The sequence below is a fragment of the Pelodiscus sinensis genome, chromosome 1 (assembly GCF_052426305.1).
Source record: "Pelodiscus sinensis isolate ZL-2025 chromosome 1, ASM5242630v1, whole genome shotgun sequence".
Lineage (NCBI taxonomy): Eukaryota > Metazoa > Chordata > Testudines > Trionychidae > Pelodiscus > Pelodiscus sinensis.
In genome coordinates, this window is record NC_143052.1 from 320,161,456 (window position 1) to 320,184,533 (window position 23,078).

Genomic DNA, 23,078 nt, shown 5'->3' on the forward strand with positions numbered 1-23,078 from the left:
TGACATTTACCTTATGGTTTTGGCACTGATGTAATGGCCTTGGTATTTTTCTTTTTCGCAGCTCAATTGTAATATCTTTCCAAAAGGGACAATATCCTGTGTTTGGCTTTTGTTATTGGACATACTGTACATCACAGAGACTGCAACGTGGCATCTGATAAATGCCCACCTATGGCTTTGCAATATTACTATTTGTATTTCCCATTAATCTGGTGAGGAGGATCCTGCTGTTCCTATACATCGCAGCTCAGCAGCTAGTAGATCTACTGTCCATTTCAGAACATTAGAAAAAAGTATAACAGCTTGACAAAATCTCAGAACACTGTACATTCACCATCTTGAGGAACTGATAGCTTTTACAGTATTATTTAGTTTTACATCCATCAGAAATAACATTTGCTTAACCTGAAAAAGCTCCTGAAAGAACCTTCAAAGTGCCTGGTCATTCAATAGAGAGACCCTTGTGGTAAACATTTCTATAGACTGTAATAGAGATTTTAGTAAATCAAGAAAGTCCTAAAGAAATGAATCTTGCTTCTATTTAAATAACTCTACAAGTCTCTATCATTTAAAAGAGAATTATATCCTTTCTCTATTTTAACTATTTATTACATGGTATATTTCATATAAAATTCTATTGTATGGTTAAAAAGTCTTATGCACATGATACGTTTTCTAATTCCTTTTCCATAATGGGTATATATATGCATGTTTTGGGAAAAGCAGTGCAGAAGAAAGGAGGTGGGAAAAGGTAATTATTTGTAAATACAGTTCTCTGTAAAACAGAAATAATGATGCTTCCCCTCTTTTGTTAAGTGCTTTGAGATCCCAGAGGAAAGGTAATATTATTAGACAGATAAACAGGATAAAGGTAGGTATATTATAGTACTAGTATGTAAACAAACAACGCATTAAGATGTAAACAACAAAAATACAATTAATCTATTTTATACACTGCAGAAAGGACCCATGAAATCATGGGTTTCGTATGCTTCCAGAGTATGGAAAATAGGGAGTTTTTATCCATCCAAGCAAACTTAAGGAACAAGCCCAGACTAGACAGTTTATTGAAGGAACAGAACACTGTGTTATAGTCCTTCAATTCCAATTCTTCTAACTCTGATATAGATAAATGCTTGGGTCCTGTTTAAGGTTGCCAGGTTCCCGTTTTGAAACAGACAGTTCAGTATTTGAGCTTTCTGTTTGGGAAACAAATTGAGAAAATATAATTGAGAAAATATAAATGTCCGGTATTTTCTAAATAAGATGTCATGTAGATTGTGATGTAATGTCAAGTGTGTCTAGTATTTTTGTTGAAACCATCTGGCAACTCTCATCCTGTTCCTTCTAAGAACTCCCTATTGATTATATTGGAAGGTTTGCTGAACTGTCCCAGTGTTTCCAATCAGGATCTACTGGTGATAGTCCAGGATTCAAATTGGGGCTTCAGCCCTTCAGAACATTTTGAAAGGCCTAGCTGAGACAAAAGCAAGAGAACAAGATGTTTTGAGCAGAAAGGAGCTTTTATCCCCAATAGAGTCAAAGGCAACCTTTGTTAAGTCCTGCTGTCTTACATCTTTGAGTTCTTTCCAGACAGGTGTAATTGGAGCAAGGCTACCCAAGGTTCACTGCTGTTGCTAAGCAACAGCAAATATTGTATTTATTTTTTAAAACTCTGCTTCTTACACAGGCAGATTATGTACTCAAAAGGAAACATCTGAAGCCAATAAAGGCCCTTTAAAATGTGATGATATTTTGGAAACTTATGACTGTTTATATTATACAATGTTATATTATCATTTGAAAGCTGAAGAGCATCAGACCTTTTGTCAGTACCTGACTGCTTCGTAATCATCAAAAAGTGAAGCAGAATTTCCATAGCAGGGGCACAGAAAGTTACAAATACATAATGAGAAATGTCAGTAGTTTTAACTGATATAAAGATGAAAACTCAATTCAATTTCATACAATTTTCTGTTTGTTTTTTTAAGAACTAATTTTTTCAACAATAACAAAACTGCTAGATACATTTATCTACATAGTAATGTAGCATGAATGGAAATGTATGATGTAATAAGATGTCCGCACTAAAGGTACCTCCTGTTTTATTAATTGCACATTCAGATCCTATTAAACCAAAAAGTTATTTAAAACCAATTATTTTTATCTGCATTTTCAAGTTCTCAGGGCCCTGTATAACTCCACCCCTTCCAATTTATCTGCCATTGCCTGATTTGCATTACACAACCTTCCCTATTGACTTCAATAGAAACAAAATATCATTCCTGGATTCTTGGGCTTTACCTCAGTGTGCAAAATCCTAATTTGAGGAGCGGTTTTAAATGTCTACTCAGGGAAGGAGCCAAGATACATCTTTTGCAAGCAAGGCTGATCCTTTTAGCGGCTTAATGTGCCCATCAAAATGGTGATGAAGTGTTAAACCAGCCATGAACAAACTTCACTCCTGACACCTTCAGGAGAAGGGTGACAACTAAAGATGAAGAAAAAAAAAAGTCTTTTCAACTAAGAAAACTGGATTACTGGAAAGCTGCAATAGTGCTTATGGCCTATTTAATAACAAAACCATGGCAATGAAATGTCAAAGAACTTCCAGATAATTTTTCTTTAGCCTTCTGCAATGAAGTGATCAAATCCCAACAACTCAGAGAACATTTTTCTTCAATTTTCTGGTGACCTGCTTAGAGCCCTGGGAAGAAGCAGGTGAGATCAGAAAAGCAGGCACACCACACAGTTTGCAAAAGCACTACATGATTAAAGGAAGTTTTGAATTTAATAAAACAACAGATTAAGGTTAGGACACTTGCACGTATGCTGAAAAAGGGCTCTTGGTACAAGTGAAGTGAAGAGCTGCACAGAGTGCTATGTACTCCAGTGAAAATGGACCTATAGATTCCAGCTTTGCTTCCTTTTTACATTGCCATAAATAGAGTGTACAGGTATTACAGGAGTAGCTTCTTCGAGAGGTTATGACAAAACTACATTTAAATGTGTCTAACATCCTGCTCAGATGTTCTAGGTATGAATTATATACCGTATTTTCTGGCGTATAAGATGACTTTTGATGTTAAAAAACATCCCCCAAAAATCGGGGGTCGTCTTATACGCCGGGTATACAGCTTTGCGGCTTTGCAAAGCCTCGGGGAAGCCGGCGGCGGGGCATCCCAGGCGCGCCGGGGCTGTCCCGCTGCCGGGGCGTCCTCAGAGGCTTTGCTCCTGGTGTCCCTGGTCTGCTGGAGACGGTCCCCAGCAGACCAGAGGCACTGGGAGCAAAGCTGAAGCGGTGGTGGGGTGCCGCGCTTCTGAGGCTTTGCTCTGGCAAAGCCTCAGAGGTGCGGGACTCCGCCGCTGCTGCGGCTTTGCTCCCGGTGCCTCTGGTCTGCTGGGGACCGTCTCCAGCAGACCAGGGACACCGGGAGCAAAGCCGGGGAGGCGGAGGGGCGCTGGGGTATAAGACGAAACCCTATCTTTTAACTAAAAAATTAGGGGGTCGTCTTATACGCCCAGTAGCCTTATACGCCGGAAAATACGGTAACTGAACTTTACATGGCTAATACATGTCTGTCTACAACTGAGTAGACAGAATAGGAATTCTGAAGAAATATCTCCACATTTCTGTCAGACAAGTTATACTGGGGGGCCAGAATCTTATGCTTATGTAAACTGGGCATAGCTCTACTGGAATCAATCATTACTTTTTGCTGTCATGACTTACATGACCTGAGGATCTGGCCTAATGTTTTCAAAACTTGCTTCTTAAAGTATAACAAATGGTCTGGTAGCATTTTATAGACTAACAAAACTTGTAGATGGTATCATGAGCTTTCGTGTGCACAGCCCACTTCAGATGACCAGAGTTTTGAGTTTAGTATGTGCAGACCCCAAGTAAATAGGGGGGGAGGGGAGGAGGAAAAAAAGAGGAGGGTGGGAGACAGGGAGAAGAGAATATGGAAAATCAAAGGGAAAAACAGGAAGGCAGAGCTGGGAATCAGTAAGCACCTGAAGATTGGGTAGTTAAAATGAAGCAGATAAGAATCAAATTCAATAGAAAATTATCTATTGAATTTGATTCTTATCTGCTTCGTTTTAACTACCCAATCTTCAGGTGCTTACTGATTCTCAGCTCTGCCTTCCTGTTTTTACCTTTGATTTTCCATACCGTCGACTCCTCGTTTCCAGACACCTTCCTTTTTTTCCTTTCCCCTTCTTCCTTCTCCCCTATTTATTTTGGGTCTGCACATAAACTCAAAACTCTGCTCATCTGTAGAAGTGGGCTTTGCCCACGAAAGCTCATGATACCATTTACATGTTTTGTTAGTCTATAAAGTGCTATCAGACCATTTCTTGTTTTTTCCTGTACAGACTAACTTGGCTTCCCCCCAAAGCTTCTGAAAGTATGGTGTTACTCCTTTTTCCAGCCAGAAGAGTGGCATTATGAGACAAAGTAGAGCAACAAATGAAATGAAAACTTAATTGGGTCTGATTCAAATGATAAGGTATCTTTAGTAATTAGTGTCAGTAATTAGGTGGCAATTCTAAAGAATTATCCAAGGTAAAAGTATCAATAAAGAAGTTTTTAAATAAATTGATAAACTAAACAATGCTAATGTAACAATGATTTTTAAAAAAAGGCTCCCGAGGTAATCCTTGTAACTACAGACTACTAAGCCTGACTTCAGTACCAGGCAAAGTGGTTGAAATTATAGTAAATAACAGCATTATCAAATAGCTAAACATGATTTGTTGGGGGAAGAGTCAATATATATTATTTTTTTAAAAAGGAAATCATGAAATCCATTAGAATAATTTGATGGAGTCAACAAACATATGGGCAAGAGTATTTCAATGAATATAGTGTACTTGGGCTTTCAGAAAATCTTTGGCAAGATCCCTCATTAAAGATTCTTCATGGATCAGAAACCAGTTAAAAGACAGATAACAAAGGGTAAGACGAAATGGTTAATTATCACAGTGAGGAAAAGTAAATAGAAATGTTCTTAGGAATCTGTACTGTAAGCAAAGCCATTCAACATATTTATAACAGGCCTGGAAAAAGTGATAAGCGATGAGGTGACAAAATTTACACCTGGTACAAAACTAGTCAAGGGTATGTCTACACTACAAAGTTAATTCGAACTAACAGACGTTAGTTCGAATTAACTTTCATAGGCGCTACACTAGCGCTCCGCTAGTTCGAACTTAATTCGAACTAGCGGAGCGCTTAGTTCGAACTAGGTAAACATCATTTTACGAGGACTAACGCCTAGTTCGAACTTACTAGTTCGAACTAAGGGCTGTGTAGCCCTTTAGTTCGAACTAGTGGGAGGCTAGCCCTTCCCAGGTTCCCCCTGGTGGCCTCTCTGGGCACAACCAGGAAAACTCCTCTCCTCTCCCCCAGCCCCGGGCGCTTAAAGGGGTAGACTCTGGCCAGACGGCACTTTGCAGAAACAGCCCTGCCAGCAGTCTCTGCCCCTGACCCAGTGGCCACAGGATGAGCCAGGCAGCCAGTGGCAGTGATGTGTCCCCCGCCCAGTCCCCCAGCACCCAGGAGCCAGCCAGGGACTGTAGACGGCGCGCGGCCTCCTGGACTAGTGCTAAGGTCATGGACCTCACTGAGGTTTGGGGGCAGGCCCCCAGTCTCCATGATCTCCACACTAGGAGGAGGAACGCGGCTGTCTATGGCCGCATAGCAGCTGCCATGGCCCGAAAGGGACACAGGCACACCCAGGAGCAGGTGCGCCTGAAAGTCAAGCAGCTGCATCAGGCATACGCCAGGACCACTAGGGGTGGCGCCACAGCAGGAGCTGCCACCTGCCCCTACTTCCCTGCCCTCAACTGACTCTTGGGGCGGTCCGTGCCAGCCCGGGGGACAGCGAGCCGGGACCGGAGGGTCCTGACCCGGGCACACCGGAGGGGCCACCGCAGGATGTCCCAGCACCGGAGTCGGCAGGGTCGTCCAGGGAGACCGTACTGGGTAAGTAGTTTGAATTAAGTAGTTCGGGGGGGGGGGGGGGAGGCAGGAGGGAGACCAGAGACCACGCGTGTGGGCCATGCCTTCCACAGATCATGCAGACACCTGTGCACGTGCCATGCCACCCTTGGGCAGGTGGCTCCAGCTGCGTGACACCCAGGGGTCATGGCCCAATAGGCACATGCTTGTGCAAAGAGACGTGACATGCTCCCGACCCCGGGGCAGGACCCAGCAGGATGCTTTCCCTTCACATGTCCCCTCTACATGGAGGCAGGTGACATCATCCCCTCTCCCCCGCTGCCCCGGCCACACTATTCATGGCACAGGGACATGGGTGCGGTCTTGGGGCAGCTCCCAGTCCCGGGGAGAGCCAGACATCCTGACCATGGCCTCTGTACAAGCACAGCGGCTCTGACGGTGCAGGACACGGTCACCCTCACGTTGCGGGGTGGGGGAGAGGGCTGGGCATCATCCTCTGTGTCCCCAGGGAGAACTGACCACTTCTCTTCTTTCTCTACAGCTGCACCAGCTGCTCGTGCAGGGTGCACCACCCCACCCAGGACATGCTCCCGCACCCGCAGCCTGCTCTGGACCACCAGCACGGAGCAGGAGTACTGGGACCAGCACCTGGGGGCCCTGCGAGCCGTGCACCGCACACTGGAGGCATGGATGCGGGCAGACCTCCAGCTCCACCAGGAGCAGCTGGCTGAGGTCCGAGGGCTGAGCACAAACCTGCAGGTCCTGCTGCAGAGCATGGTGCCCCGTGCCAGTCCTGCACCTGCTGCCCCCCCAACTGCTGTCCCTCCTCCCACTCCTGCCCCCCCTCCCACCTCTTCCTCCTTAACCCCCACACCCTCTTCCTCAATGTCCACACCCCCCACCTCAACCTCCGCACCCTCCAGCCCATCCCCCCGGGGACGCCAAGGCCCCCTCTCTAGCCGTGCTGGGAGGCGGTTGGCCCGGCGAGACCCCCACCCCTGATCCCTGAGTTTCCCCACCCCCTCCTTCCCCTTGCTTCCCCCTTCCAGCTCCCTCCTCCCAGTTTTCCCCCTCCCCTCTCCCACCCTCTCTTTTCCCCTCTCCCACCTCCTTTTCCCAGTCTCCCCGAGTTTTGTGGAATAAAGAGAGTTTCTATTTTTGAACACATGTGTCCTTTATTTTGTACATCAGGAAGGGGGGCTAGGGAGGGGTAAGTGGAAGGAGGTGATGGAGGAATGGGGTACGAGCCCCCGATGGGAGGACTGGGTTGGCTTTGCGGGCTCCTCAGGGTGGAAGGTCTTCTGCAGCCCCCCAATAACCCCCCCCCCGGATGGCAGCCTGTGGCAAGTGCAGCCGGGCTGATGGCCGAGTGCTGTGATGTGCCAAGTGTGGGCACTCAGGGCACTCCAAGCCAGGACTGCTTTGCAAGCGGGGAACCCCTGAGAACTGTCTGTCCGGGGTGGGGGTTGGGTCCCTTTAAGCACAGCCCTTGGCTAGCCTGAGACAGCAGCTCCACGCTCTAAGTCCTTATCTGATGCCCTGCCGGCACTGCTTCCGGCCAGCCTTAACCCCGGTTCAGGGTCCATTCTGTGTGGACATGCTAGTTCGAATTAGCAAAACGCTAATTCAAACTAGTTTTTTAGTCTGGATGAGTTAGTTCAAATTAACTAATTCGAACTAAGTTAGTTCGAATTAGTGCTGTAGTGTAGACATACCCCAAGATAGTTGAGTACAATGAAGACTGTGCTATCCTACAATGGGATATCACACAACTGGGTGACTAGGTAACAAAATGGAAGATGAAATTCAGTGTTGATAAATGCAAAGTAATGTATTGTGGAAAACATAATTCCAACTATTTGTACAAAAGGAAGTCTAAATAAACTGTTACCAGTCAAGAAAGAGCTCTTGGAGTCATTACTGTTAGTTGTCTGTAAACATTCACTCAACATGCAGCAGCAGTCAAAAGAGCTAATAAAATATTAGGAACCATTAGAGAAGGGATAGATAATAAGATAGTAAGTATCATAATGATACTACATAAGCCCATAGTTTTCCTATACCTTGGATTCTTGTGTGCCATTTAAAAATATTAAATTGGAAAAGGACAGAAAACATCAACAAAACAATTGGGTGACAGAACAACTTCTGTTACGAGGAAAGATTTAAAAGACATGGACTATTCAGCATAGAAAAGAATCAAGTAAGGGTAGACATGATAGAGGTCTATAAAACCATGAATAGTGTGGAGAAGGTGAATAAGGAAGTGTTATTTACCTATTTATATAACAGAAAAACCAGGATTCACCTTATGAAATTAGTAAGTAGCAGACTGAAAATAAACAAAAAGAAGTACTTCTTTCACACAATGCACAGTAAACCCGTAGAACTTATTGCCAGGGGTTGTGTGACGTTCAAAAGAATAGGTAAGTTTTAAGAAGAATTAGACAAGTTTCTGGATGATAAATCCATCTATGGCTATTAACCAATCCAATGGTCTGGGTGTCCCTAAGTCTCTGACTGTAAAATGCTTGGACTGGATGACTGAGAATGGATCACTTTATAATTGCCTGATGTGTTCACTCCCTCTGAAGTATTGGTATTGGCTACTATAGGAAGAAAATATCCTCGGCTAGATGGGCCTATTGATCTGACCCAGTATGACTATTTTATGTTATTTCTTTAATTACCCTTCATTATTTGTACTGTTCAAAAGCAGGAGAAATCATGTTATAGTGATTGAATATATGAAATAATATGGTTACTAGCACAAGCTGAACCTCTCTAGTCCGGCATCCTTGGGACTTGACTAATATGGAACCAGAGAATTTGCTGAACCATGGAAATCAGTGTTGTCTAGTAGCATTACTAGCACTTCTATTGTTTACTGTAGACATTTAGGGGTAAATTAGACATTTATTTAGCTAAATAACAGCACAGGACACTGAGAGCCAGAACTGGTGGTTATAAACAAACTTTAGGAACTGTAGGAAACTTGGTCAGACCCATGATAAATGGACATCCAGATAACTAAAATCATGCTGGACCATGCATGTTACCAGACCAGAGAGTGCAGGACTAGAGAGGTTCAACCTGTAACATGTCCAATATTTAAATAGGTTAGAAATGAATAGATAATACATTTCTTTTAATTTTAATCTTATGTATTTTGTAGAACACATATGCTAAATGTTTAATATTTATTGTGTCGACATTGCTCTGTTGCCATAAATGTTACTATAATACTGTATTTTATAATACTGTATTTTATAATAAATGCCAGATATATACATACAATATTTTATAGAAATAGACAGAACATGTACTTTTCAAATATAAGACAAGCATAAGTTCAATAGGTAGGCTATACTTTTCCAACAAGCCAGTTTACATTCTCAGTGAAGTAAGGGTGAATACTTTAGAACCTTGTGAATTAATGTTTGGCATTATCTTCATGGATATAAAGTTAAATCAACTTGCTAAACCACAAGGCAAATCATCCCTCTTGGGGAAAGGTCTACAGGAAAAGATTAAGGAGGAGTTAAAACTTCTAAAGGAGCGCCCTTCACATTCTTGTCAGGATACAGGGGCTGCCTCCCCATCATGGAAGAATTAAAAAGCAGCCTGGTCCCCAATACCTTTCAAATCCCATCACTGCCACTCAGATGTTTAGAAGGGGGTGGTTTCCTAGGGCCAATCTAAGAACAAAAATCATTCATCCTCCACAAACTAGCAAAGGGAAAGAGGTTTGCGTGTCACAAATGATTTCAAATGTCAAGGCAATTAAGTGAACTTCCTCTTTTCTTTTCACCATGGGTGTTGTAAAGAAAAGCAATTAATTCTGTTCAGCAAAATCATTATTATTCATGCTATTTCAACCTCCCACTGTAGACATTAACCCTAATATAAGCAATTATTTTGGTTCCATAGCTCAATGGCATGTGTTTAGAAAGTATGTGTTTAGAAAGTAAATTGTTTCTTTTTTCCCTTGGAATAGGTAGGTTACAAAGTGAGTCAGAAGCTACACATTTGTTAGTTTAAGATGGGAACTTCAGACATCTGAGACTCAGTCTTAGACCCGGGGATGGAAGAGATCTTCTTTCCTCTTGCTATCTGTGCCTTGGAAGTGCAAGACTATATTTTCATTGTTAGGTTAATTTTGAGGAATCAGAGAGGGTATGTCTACACTACAGCACTAATTCGAACTAACTTAATTCGAAATAGTTAATTCGAACTAAGCTAATTCGAACTAGTGCATCTAGACCTAAAAACTAATTTGAATTAGCATTTTGCTAATTCAAACTAGCATGTCCACAGTGAGTGGACCCTGAACAGAGGTTAAGGGTGGCCGGAAGCAGTGCCAGCAGGGCATCAGATTAGGACTTAGAGTGTGGAGCTGCTGTCTCAGGCTAGCCAAGGGCTGTGCTTAAAGGGACCCGACCCCCACCCCAAACAGACAGTTCTCAGGGTTCCCCGCTTGCTTGTCTAACTCGATGAGGGACAGCAAAGCAGTCCTGTCTTGGAGTGCTCTGAGTGCCCACACTCGGCACATCACAGCACTCGGCCATCAGCCCAGCTGCACTTGCCTCAGGCTGCCATCTAGGGGGGTCAATTGGGGGACTGTCAGGATCCAGGAGACCCTGCAGGAGAGTTTCCACCCAGAGGAGCCCACAGAGCCACCCCAGTACTCACCATTGGGGGCTCGTGCCCCATTCCTCCCTCACCTCCTTCCACTTACCCCTTCCTAGCTCCCTTCTTGATGTAAAAAATAAAGGACACGTGTGTTCAAAATAGAAACTCTCTTTATTTAACAAAACTGGGTGGGAGGGGGGGAATTAACCTCTGGGGAGACTGGGAAAAGGAGGTGGGAGACGGGAAGAGAGAGGGTGGGAGAGGGGAGGGGGAAACCTGGGAGGAGGGAACTGGAAGGGGGAAGCAAGGGGAAGAAGGAGGAGGGGAAGTATAAAACTATGGTACGCCCACATCTTCTGTACTGTGTACAGATGTGATCTCCTCACCCCAGAAAAGATATTTTGGCCTTGGAAAGGGTTCCGAAAAGGGCAACTAATATGATCAGGGGTTTGGAACAGGTCCCATATGAGAAGAGGCTAAAGTGACTGGGACTTTTCAGTTTGGAAAAGAGGAGACTGAGGGGGGATATGATAGAGGTCTATAAAATCATGAGTGGTGTGGAGAGGGTGCATAAACATTAGTTCCCATAATATAAGGACTAGAGGACACCAAATGAAATGAATGGGTAGCAGGCTTCAAACTAATAAAAGAAAGTTCTTCTTCACAAAGCAAATAGTCAGCCTGTGGAACTCCTTGCCACAGGAGTCTGTGAAGGCTAGAACTATAACAGAGTTTAAAGAGAAGTTAGATAAAGTCGTGGAGGTTGGGTCCATGGAGTGGTCCACTGGACCACCTTGATTTTCATGCAAACCTGCTCCTAGGTTTGCATGTGGCCTTTGGTGGCCAGGCTGGCAGCTATCCTGCCCTAGACGGCCACTTCCTGTGCCTAGTGTGGAGGTCGTAGACGTTGGAGGCCTCCCCCTAAACCTGGATGAAGTCCACGATCTCCGCACTAGACCAGGCGGGCACCCACCTCTTGCGGCCCCAGGCAGGCTCTTGGGAGCCACCAGCCCGGTCCCGGGAAGAGGCGGAGGGCTGGGTGGGAGCGGGTGGCTGGCTTGTGCCGTGCCAGGTGCAGGGTCTGCTGGCTGGGTGCTGGCAGGCTTGCACCTAGCACGGGCACCGTAGCCAAACCGTGCCCCTTTAAGGGCTCCAGAGCCAGGAGGGGGGCAGAAGAGTTTCCCTGGTTGTGCGCAGAGTGGCCACCAGGGCAATCCGGGAAGGCCTAGCCTCCCACTAATTCGAATTAAGTGGCTACACAGCCCTTAATTCGAGCTATTTAATTCGAACTAGGAGTTAGCCCTCGTAGAATGAGGTTTACCTAGTTCGAATTAAGCGCTCTGCTAGTTCGAATTAAGTTTGAACTAGCGGTTTGCATGTGTAGCACCTATGAAAGTTAATTCGAACTAACGGCTGTTAGTTCGAATTAACTTTGTAGTGTAGACATACCCAGACTGAAATGGAGGAAGTGGGGAAAATTGCTATATTGGACAATTTTGTTAAAATCAATGGGTGTTTTTCAGTTGACTGAAATAAGAATAGAAGTGTGCAAATAATTACAGAGGAATAAAAATACTTGAATTATAATTCCTGAGACTGCACAGAATGGAAAAAAATTTTAGACTCCTATGGACAAACTGCTAGTGATATAACTCAGGGGGTTCACAAGTTGTGCACGGGTCTCCCCTAATCCTGAGTGGCTGTTTTCAGGGTTGCACCCCTAACATATCTTACAGTAGACAAAAAGCTATTATGTGTCATGAAAACAGCTAATTGGCTCAAGCATCAAATTAGTGGCAGGGGACTATAGCCATATCCCCATTGCTAGAGCCACAACCCTCGCTTGCATCATGGTGGAAGATGATGCAAGAACCTTTGCACCAGCCTATACTACCAGATTATACACACAGAAATCCTCCCTGGGACAGTTAAATTGGCTTAAAGGTACAGGGTGTCCCCACTATAAGTGGCCTGCTAAAGTAATTGATACTTGTAGGGACTGATGCGTTATATATCCTCCCATTCCCTACTTTTTAGCTGTGCAGAAAACCCCCACATTTGCACAAATGGAAGTCAGCTGTGGGAAAAAACTTGCCCGCTTTAAGTTGTTTCACTATAAGTTCAAGTTTTTCGGAACGTATCTTGGACTTATAGCGAGGAGGGCCTATAACATGGTGGAAAGCAGATACAACACATCTCGGGATCTGTTCTCTCGTAAGGCTAATGTTTCACTCTTGTAGCCAAAGTAATAATAGAATAGTCACAAAAACCACTTTTAAAAGATCAGAGTTCTAATGTTCTATGAATGGTCTAAGTAGGTTACTTCTATACTGAACTTTAATCAGACTCACAAAACATACCAACCTCTCCTGACTGGATTTTCTTTAAAGGCCAAATTCTTCTCCAGTGTCAACTGGAGCAATGCCACTGATTTCAGTGAGTTACAGAACTCCAAGTTTATATTGGAATATCTCACCCCAAAATCTCTTTGTGACGGACCCAGCGGGGTACACACTTATCTGGGGAGGGAGACCACTATCCTCCCGGCCCGTGGAGGGCAGGCCGGTGGCATGAACGGCCGGAGTAGCCCCGGCCAGGCTGAGACCCGGCACAGGGGAACGCACATGGCCCCGCGGCACGAGGGGCGGGGCCAGACGCGGCAACGCCTGGTGGGTCAGATGCCCGAGGAGCGTTCCAGATGCCCGGGGCTGCGCAGAGTGGGAGGCGGAGCTCCGGACACCAGCCAGCGCGCATCAGTGTGAGCGGATGCTGGAGGTATGGGCCACCAAATACCCCCCAGAAGGACGAGCATCCCTCCCCGCTGGAGGGGAAGAAGAGCGGCGCCGGAGCCCCCAGGACACCGGATGGATGGGGCCGACAGCTCGGGCGCGTTAAGTGTCCCGGGCAGATACACAGGCAGGGCGGTAGAGAATGGGGCATGGAAGAAGCCTGGGGCGGAGCGCTTCTGGCGCCCTGGGCAGGCGAGTTTCGGGGAGCGTCCCCACCTGTTGTGGAAGGAACGTGCTAGTTGTCCCCCACTTAGGGCCCCAGGCTGGGACCCGGTGGAGAGGGTGGGCCCGGGTCCCCCACGCCCGCTTTTCCCCACAGCCTCAGCCTACTCGACTCCCCCAGTAGGCAGCAACCGCTGAGAGCCGGGTGAACTTGAACGCAATCCGAACGCTTGTTATCCCCTCCCCCCGCAGGGAGGACCTTTTCTAGGAACAGGCCCCCGGAATCCTTACCCGATGGGACCCCTGGACCCTTAACGGGGACAGGGCAGAGAGTCCGCTGAACCCCGGTGCCGACCCAGCAAAGGGTGATCGCACTCACGAATTTCCCCCCCAATTAACAGGACCCCAGGACAAAAGTGTATCAGACTTAGATGGTGGGTCCACTGAACCCCCCTGCCCCTCCGGGAGGGGGCGCTTGCACCCAGTAAACCCAGTAAAGTCTGTCACACTCTTCACTTCTTCAAATGTCTCTAACACAAACAGGACATTCCAAACCAGCAATAGAAACAGATAGGCTGTGTCTACACTGGCATGAATTTCCGGAAATGCTTAAAACGGAATACTATTCCGTTTTCAGTTTTTCCAGAAAAGGAGTGTCTACATTGGCAGGCTGCTTTTCCGGAAAAGCGTCTGTGGCCAATGTAGATGCGCTTTTCCGGAAAAGAGCCCCGAGCGTCATTTTCGCGATCGGGGCTTTTTTCCGGAAAAGACTACTGGGCTGTCTACACTGGCCCTTTTCCGGAACAGTGTTCCGTCATAAGGACTTATGCCCAAGCGGGAGCAGAATAGTTTTTCCGGAATAGGGGCTGATTTTGTACAGTAGAGCATCGTTGCTTTTCCGGAAATTCAAGGGCCGGTGTAGACAGCTCGCAGCTTATTCCGGAAAAGCGGCTGATTTTCCGGAATAAGTGGCCCAGTGTAGACACAGCCTCCGGGATAGAAACAGCCTTCAAACAAGATGGGGAGGAAAGTCTTCAAAAAATGGTTGAAGGCAGATTTAAGCTCTGCAAAGATCTGGTGCTAGCTCTAAACAGGGGTGACTGTCACCCATTCACTTCTATGAGAGAGTTACTGTACTCTTCAGTAGACAAACAGCCCCCAGGAGATATTAAGCCTTTGAACCAGGAAACTCCACTGAAAAGACATTTTAGGCTTTAATTACAGTGAGGTCAAAATGCTAAGTTCCAATGTTTTTAAAGAGAAACTAGATTTTCTAATTTTAATTTAAAACAATGTGCAGAGTTTTTCCATACTTAAGTTTCATTTTGGGTCCTGGTTCTTTTTCTCTATCACTGTGTAACTGTCTGACTCTAATGCTATGCTCTTCATGATAAAGTCTGCTTAGTATGTCTGCCTCTTATGCTATTAACTGCACATCTTCTGTTACATAAGTTTTATCTGAGTGAATGGGTTCTCCAGATGAATGTCATTTCATTCACTGGTTTTAATTACTTTTTAACTTTAGTCTCCTGCTGCTTTATATTTTAGCATATCAGAAGCTTCAAGTCTTGGATGAAGAAATTCCATTTAAAACTTTAATTTACATAGATAGATAGAGAAAAATAAATAGGGAAATGCATGACTGAAGAAAAAAACCCAGGATGGCTTGATGGATGGTTCACAGTATTACAGTATTCAGCTAAATGCTGAAGCCTGGGCAAAGCTATGATTCAGAAAATTACTTTACTTGAGAAATAATGTAGCCGAACAAGAGAGATATACATCTCTTGACAAAGAATGAGCATGTAAGAACTAATCCAAGCAGCAGAAATTCTTATAGGCGATCTATCAAATTTGAACAATTAGAGGAACTTTCTTTTAGGCCAGCATTTCTCGTAACCTGATTTAATCAAAAGTACTCTGAATTTGCATAATTTCTCCAAACGGTTGGAGATGGAGATGCTTTGTCATTTTCTATCTTTTTCTTGAATTAAGAAAATGTTTTTGCTGAGTGCCACTTGACATTATTATGCTAAATAATACATTTTCCCTCTAACTACACATGGAACTCTTTGAAATCTTAGTCTCAGCAGTCAAGTTCAACACTTTTTCATAAACCTTTGGAATTGCACCTACCTTCTTAAAATGCCATAGGAGTGAGGAACAGAACCCTTAGCCAAAAGCTATAACACTATTCATGGCATACATGCTGGGGGGGGGGGGGGTAGGTGAAGGTTGGTGGTAGGGCAGACAATGCCTTCATAAGGTTCTGTTTTCGGATAGCTGATATATAGATCTACTGGCTATTTCCCTACCATCCCTTTGATCTGCCAACAGCTCACTTTTAGTTCTATAGCAGTACAACCTGTAGCAGTGGAAAGGGCCCATGGAATGCTCCTTCCCAGCCATTCCCAGGGTTTCACACAATTCCATATGTAGCAGTTTTGCAGCTGCATCACTAGATTTCATTCAGAAACCAGAGTTGAAATCAAATCAATTCCAAAAGCACTTACTGGTATGTGGTTGGACTGACATTGATGCGACGTGGATGGCTTCCTGACTCAAACTTGCTTGCAAGAGTAACATTATTTCCGAAGAGACAGTAACGTGGCATTCTCACACCAACAACCCCAGCCAGAACTGATCCTGAATGAATTCCTATCCTCATCTGGGGAAAAAAAAACAAAAGAACAACTCAAGAACCAGTGTTAGTAACTTCTGTAGCTCTGTCCATTGCTAATGTAGTCAGGGCGCTCTTACGGTATTTCCCCAGGCCACTCCCAAGAGTCAGTTTAAACAGATAATAAGCTGCAGATGAAAATAAAGATAGCATTAAAAAGTAAATGGGATGAATGCACCTTTGAAAAATAACCAGGCTTGGAAAGATATGCTTTTTAAATATGTAAATGTCAATTTCACTGCACAGCCCTGTTTTGCACGCCTCCCACCCCCCACCCCCAGCCAATGAAAAAAATATTTCCATTGATGATAACATAAATTTACAGATAGGTAAAGCAGGGAAAATGCTGCTTGAGAACCTATCAGATTTTGATTTGAGGATACTTACTTTCTGTATTTTGACATATGATGTTGACAGTTTGTATTTTTAACAATAGTGGAGCATTACATTTTCGATCACAAGATCAACAGTAATTAATTATGCTTTGTTACCCCCCAATCTAATTTGCCAATAGTTTCCCATTACTATGAAAATTTAAAGTAGATACAAATTGAAAAAATGCTTAAAAATAAACTATCTATATATATACACAAATTCTGCCATGCCTAAATATAACTTTCATATGCAGGGGATTACTGATATGAAAAAAATAAAAACTTGCAGTATACCTCTTGTTTTAAAAAGTAATTACAAACTTTCTTATTATGATATAGTAACAAGTATGTAAAAGCCAGGATACAGGAAAATATAAGAAATATAAGAATATGTCTTATATTTAGATAGTTATGTTACCAAGCATAAAGCCAACCAAAGACATTCCAGGACATTTTTGCTTCCTGTCCCCAAGGACAAGCAAGTAACCTCTATTTACCTGCAAGGTTTTTTGCATACCTCTAATTGTTGTACACATTCAGAAAAGCTGTATTTTAAAGTAATCCTCTCTTTAACTTTGTACTATTTTCTGTTGTACCATGTTTTAAAGATGAATTTATTATTGAATTTGTGGTTTGTATAACAGATTCAATAGAAGTTGACTTCATGATAACAAGAAGAACCTCTTTAAACAGTGGTAAAAAGGAAAGACAATGTCTCCTTTGATGGCCACTGAAGCTTAAAGACTCAATGAATTTAATTTTAAAGATACTATTTGAGAGCTGACTTTTATACAGAGAATAGGAATGTTTGGGCTCATTTGAAACACAATTTCTACTCCCATTAAATCCTTATGGAACTAAAGGGATATCTCAGAAAATTGACTGAATAAAAAAAGAATTAAAAACTACCATTAAAATGTATCCAATGCTTTCCCACCACAAGAACAACAAAAGCAGTGAAAGAAATGTTGTATATTCATTAGGCACACCGCACACGTAGAAGCTGAAGTTGTCATCTAAGTCAGTGGCAAGAAGCCAGTGAAAGGGTGACAGCAACCAACTCTGAATCTAAACCAAGCCTGAAACAGATGGTGTTTTCCTAATTTCATGGAAATAGGAAGAAGAAAAGTATAAAACCCTGAAGTGAGAATCCCCCACGACATCCCCTCTGCTACCATGCCTAGAACCAAGAACTCCATAACTCATCCTGTCCATCTCTACAAGAAGCAGAATATGAAAAACAGAGAAGACGCAGGGGAAAATCTTAGATTGGTTAGATTGTTTAACTAAAATACTGTTCAAAGATTAGATTTAAATTCTTGGCATGATTTTATTGAGATATGAAATTATCTTTTAAATTTAAAATGCAAACAGTTCATCTGTTAGTCACCTAGTGGTTAGACCACATGTCTGTGTAGAGACAACAGGGGCTAAACATTGTAAACAGAGAAACTGTTTGATTTAATTGAATTTAAGATACACAGTATTCACAAACGGCCTCTCTCAAAACAGCTCCTTTAATAGCTTCTCCTAAATTACTAATTTAAATATTTTCCTTCACTTCCATATGATTAGTTGAGATTGTTTACTTTTCCCAATTATGAACTATGTGGTTACTATTAATAAGCAATAGGATTCACTTTTTCTTAAACAAAATTATTTTGTTCATCTAAAACGTTTACTTTTCCCAATTATGAACTATGTGGTTACTATTAATAAGCAATAGGATTCACTTTTTCTTAAACAAAATTATTTTGTTCATCTAAAACATTTCTCAGTTATCTAAGGATATACTAAATCTGGCTTCATTAGCATTTGGAAAATAAGATCTTGGCTCAGCTTACCAAACAAACTGGTGCACTGAGGCAGGTTCACTCTCAGAGGTGTAATCTGTGCTAGAAGTCCTCCATCGCAACACATGTAGAAAGGATTGTAATAGAAGTAACCAGTTTATTGTTTTTGTTCTGTCACCTATGTTTTGTTTAATCCTTTCCTTTCCTTCATAATCAGATAACCATTGTTGTTAATTGTGATTATTTTGCTTGGTCTTAATCATGGTGTGCCCCAACATAAGTAAAAGAACCCTTGTGACTAAAATAATGAGAATCATACAGCCGAATTGGTAATAAGAGATAGAACTAGTCAGAGCTGCCTCTTCTAGTTTCTCTAGACTAAATATTTTAGTCATTTAAAAAAATCAAATTACTTGGCATTCAGCAACTAAAATGACCCTTTTCTTACCATAATAGAATGAAGTGATGAGGAACAATGGTGACAGAGCCCTTATATGTACCTTGTTAGATAAATCATGGAAGGATAATTTTTGCCACCAGGGTTAGTCCATAGCTTAAAATAACTTATTTATGTTAGTGGGAAGAGGAGTGAGGTGTAACGAATGTGGTATTCGTCAGTTCAGTTTTCCTCCACCACCTCAAGGCAGCTTTTATCATTTATGATAGCTCTCAGTTTGACAAAATGGGAAGATGCTGAAGATTGAGCCAGTGGTGCTTTTAAAATCATCTTCCCACAAGGATGTTCAGGAGGCACAACTCCCTGACAAACTAAAGAGACCATTTCTGTTCTAACAGCAATTTACCTGTACTTGTCTGGGATGTAGAGATTGCATTAAGATGGAATGTACAGAGGCACCATCCAAGCCCCTTTCAAAGTGAATAATCAAGCAGAAGAGATTTTGAACATATTTTGACAACTAACTGGGCTGGCTAAGAAAGCCAGCTTCTCAAACTGGGAAATCACCCTGTCTCTCTAACTTACTCTATACAAAAAAATTGAAAGCAGATAGTTGTACTTACATTTGGAGAGGTTCCTCTTGCTCACCAAAATCTAAATAGCCCCAGTACACAAAATAATAGAGAAGTAATAAATAACAGCTGTTAAAATAGCCACCACAGTGGATCTGAGCTGGAGTCAAACTGGTGACCTTGCAGTTTAAGTCTTCATAGCCTATTATTAAATCCTTTGACTCATCTAGTTCACAGTTATTATCCTCACACTCTTTCCCCTATCTCCTCGATCACTCGTTTTGGTTTTTTTTATCAAGGAAAATATTCCACGCAGAGCAAAAATATAAACTGGAATGATTACATCACTAGTTTATACCCAATATCAATAATTGTTGACATTTCTTAATATTACAGCACATCCTAACATTTTATTAACCTATTAACCTGCTCACATGTTTGTGAAGCTCTGAGAAGTGACAGCTGAAGAGTAACCCACATTCTTCCACAGGTTGCATTTCTCTGCCTATGTGCATATATTTTCCATGCAAACACACATACATGCTCTTGATTTGGTTCCTTAGCTACAGACTACAAAATGGTTTCCTGAATCCATATACTATTATATCTATTGCGTACTAATCCCATGTCTAACAAACATACAGCAACAGCACTGATTCTAGATTCACTGAACACTACTAAACCATCCCCACAAACACAGTGATATTCACAGTAATGCTGGCAATTACAAGCTAAGGCAAAAACATTCAGTAAGCAAATAGCACTTTCCTTCAATTAAGCTTTCAACCCTTTTGGTAGTTTTGAAGGCAACTATTGAATTCACTCAAGAACCCTTAAGTTACACTGCTGGAGTGTGCTCACAAACTTGCTTGAGAACACCTTCTGTGAGTTCTCTTCCCATATTTTATTTAAAAAATATTATTGGGTATGTAGCTTTATCATTTTTACAACATATGTTCCAACTATGTTGTCTATTTCCAATCAAGAGGAAGATCCTGCAGCCAGTACTCATCCAAATGGTGCACATGCAGCTGCTTCTGGTGTAATTACTATTCACATCAGTAAAAGTCACGAGACCTGCCCTCAATAAGCTCAGTGATATTTCCATCTTTCATAGCAACAAAGATGCTGTCAGCTCTCAATAAATAAAAAGGAAATTTCATGATGTGTGTTGTTGTGGGATGCAGGGGCTGTAGCAAAGGATTACTTGGTTTGTGCACAGTTTTAAGAGAATGAATTGTACTTCTGGTGCTACCTACTTACTTCACTGCTATTCAGTGCATTTATTAAAGGTTCACAAATAAAGCTTATTGTGGTCTGCCCCCTTAGTACATTCAATTAGATGCTAAAGCTAGGTTGAAATAGTAGAAAAAATGGTTTTGTATGGTAGCTGTGGTTCTTTGAAATCCGATGCAGACATTAACTCCACTCTAGGCGGAGGGGGAGAGGCAGCACACCCAAGTTGGAGAATTGTGCCTAGATGTACGCGGTTAGGGTTGCCAGATGGTCTCCCAAAAAATACCGGACACGCGGTATTTTTTGGTCGAGCAAGAAAAAAAAGAACGCGGGATAATAAGCCCCCCTGTTCTGGGGTGCCCAGAGCAGCGATCGCAACCCCGCCTCCCAGCTGGGACGCACAGACTAGCAGGGTATGTCTACACTACAGCGCTAATTCGAACTAATTTAGTTCGAATTAGTTAATTCAAACTAAGCTAATTCGAACTAACGGACCCAGACTAAAAAACCAGTTTGAATTAGCGTTTTGCTAATTCGAACTAGCATGTCCACATTAAGTGGACCCTGAAAACCGGGGTTAAGGATGGCCGGAAGCAGTGCCGGCAGGGCATCAGATGAGGACTTAGAGCGTGGAGCTGCTGTCTCAGGCTAGCCAAGGGCTGTGCTTAAAGGGTCCCAACCCCCACCCCGGACAGACAGTTCTCAGGGGTGCCCTGCTTGCAAAGCAGTCCTGGCTTGGAGTGCCCGGAGTACCCACACTGGGCACATCACAGCACTCGGCCATTAGACCGGCTGCACTTGCCGCAGGCTGCCATCTGAGGAGAGGGGGCAATTGGGGGGCTGCAGGAGAGCTGGTACAGAGCTGGTGCAGAGCCAGCCCAGTTCTCCCCATCGGGGGCTCGTACCCCATTCCTCCCTCACCTCCTTCAACTTACCCTTCCCTAGCCCCCCTTCCTCATGTACAAAATAAAGAAAACATGTGGTCAAAAATAGAAACTCTCTTTATTGAACAAAACTGGGGGAGACTGGGAAAAGGAGGTGGGAGAGGGGAAGAGAGAGGCTGGGAGAGGGGAGGGCAACTAAAATGATCAGAGGTTTGGAACAGATCCCATATGAAGAGAGGCTAAAGAGACTGGGACTTTTCAGTTTAAAAAAGAGGAGACTGAGGGGGGATAGGATAGAGGTCTATAAAATCATGAGTGGGGTGGAGAGGGTGCATCAAGAAAAGTTCTTCATTAGTTCCCATAATAGAAGGACTAGAGGACACCAAAGAAAAGGAATGGGTAGCAGGCTTCAAACTAGTAACAGAAAGTTGTTCTTCACAAAGCAAATAGTCAACCTGTGGAACTCCTTGCTGCAGGAGGCTGTGAAGGCTAGAACTAGAACAGAGTTTAAAGAGACGTGAGATCAAGTGATGGAGGTTGGGTCCATGGAGTGGTATTAGCCAGGGGGTAGGAGTGGTGTCCCTGCCCAAGGCTTGTGGAAGGCTGGAGAGGGATGGCACGAGACAAATGGCTTGGTCACTGTCTTCGGTCCATGCCCTTCAGGGTCCCTAGGGTTGGCCGCTGTTGGCAGACAGGCTACTGGGCTAGATGGACCTTTGGTCTGACCCAGTACGGCCATTGTAAGCTCAGGGTCGGGGGTCTCAGTGGACCACCTTGATTTTCATGCACACCTGCTCCTGGGTGGCCAGGCTGGCAGCTCTCCTGCCCTAGACGGCCACGTTCCTGTGCCTAGTGCGGAGTTCGTGGATGAGGGGGAGGAGGGAGCGGCTGGGACTCCCGCCAGGCTTCTGCGCAATCACAGGCTCCTAGCGCCAATCGTGGCCCCGCCTTCCAGCCGCTCCCCCCACCCACACCAGGCTTCTGTCCGGTGCGCAGCTGGAAAAATCAGAGAATACCGAACATTGCACATATCCAGTATTCTCTGATTTTTTTTTACCGGACAAAGAGCGCAAATACCAGACTGTCTGGTAGAATACCAGACACCTGGCAACCCTATGCAGTGCCAAGAGCGGTGTTGACCTGGAGGTCAGTGGAAGTGCTGAAGCAGATGATGGGAGAACAGAAATTGGGGAGAGCCACCCTGATCATATCTAAAAGTGCCAAAGGAAATGGTGCCAAGGAATTCTGTGGTGCTGAAGAGAACCCTTTCACCAAGTCCTGTTTCCACAGACTGTAAAAGGGGAACATCAGGATGTGGGGCTGACAGACCCAAAGGTTCAGCTGCTCATCCAGCCAATGGGGCAATAAATTGTGTAGTAAAGCAGCAGCACTCTCAGAACCCCCGGGCAACCTTCAATCTAAGGAGCGGCGGGGATGGAGGAGCTGGTGCAGCAAAGAGCCCCATGTTCTGAGGGCTGAAGAAAAACACCTTCTGTTTAGCGTCTGCCAAAGAATACTTAGAGGAGACTTCACGGACGTGTCTAAAGGCTTCCTGGAGTGAAAACAACCCTGATGAAAGGGCTGGTTCATG

General features: G+C 43.8%; 1 protein-coding gene across 2 annotated transcripts in view; it reads right to left on the reverse strand.

The window, feature by feature from the left end:
* The window catches only part of GUCY1A2 (guanylate cyclase 1 soluble subunit alpha 2), a 270,795-nt gene that overhangs the window by 11,998 nt on the left and 235,719 nt on the right, over window positions 1–23,078 (reverse strand). For both annotated transcript variants that reach the window (XM_089775679.1, XM_089775680.1), the window contains one exon: window positions 16,065–16,219. In XM_089775679.1, coding sequence (XP_089631805.1) covers window positions 16,065–16,219 — 155 coding nt within the window. The remainder of the gene's footprint in view (window positions 1–16,064; window positions 16,220–23,078) is intronic.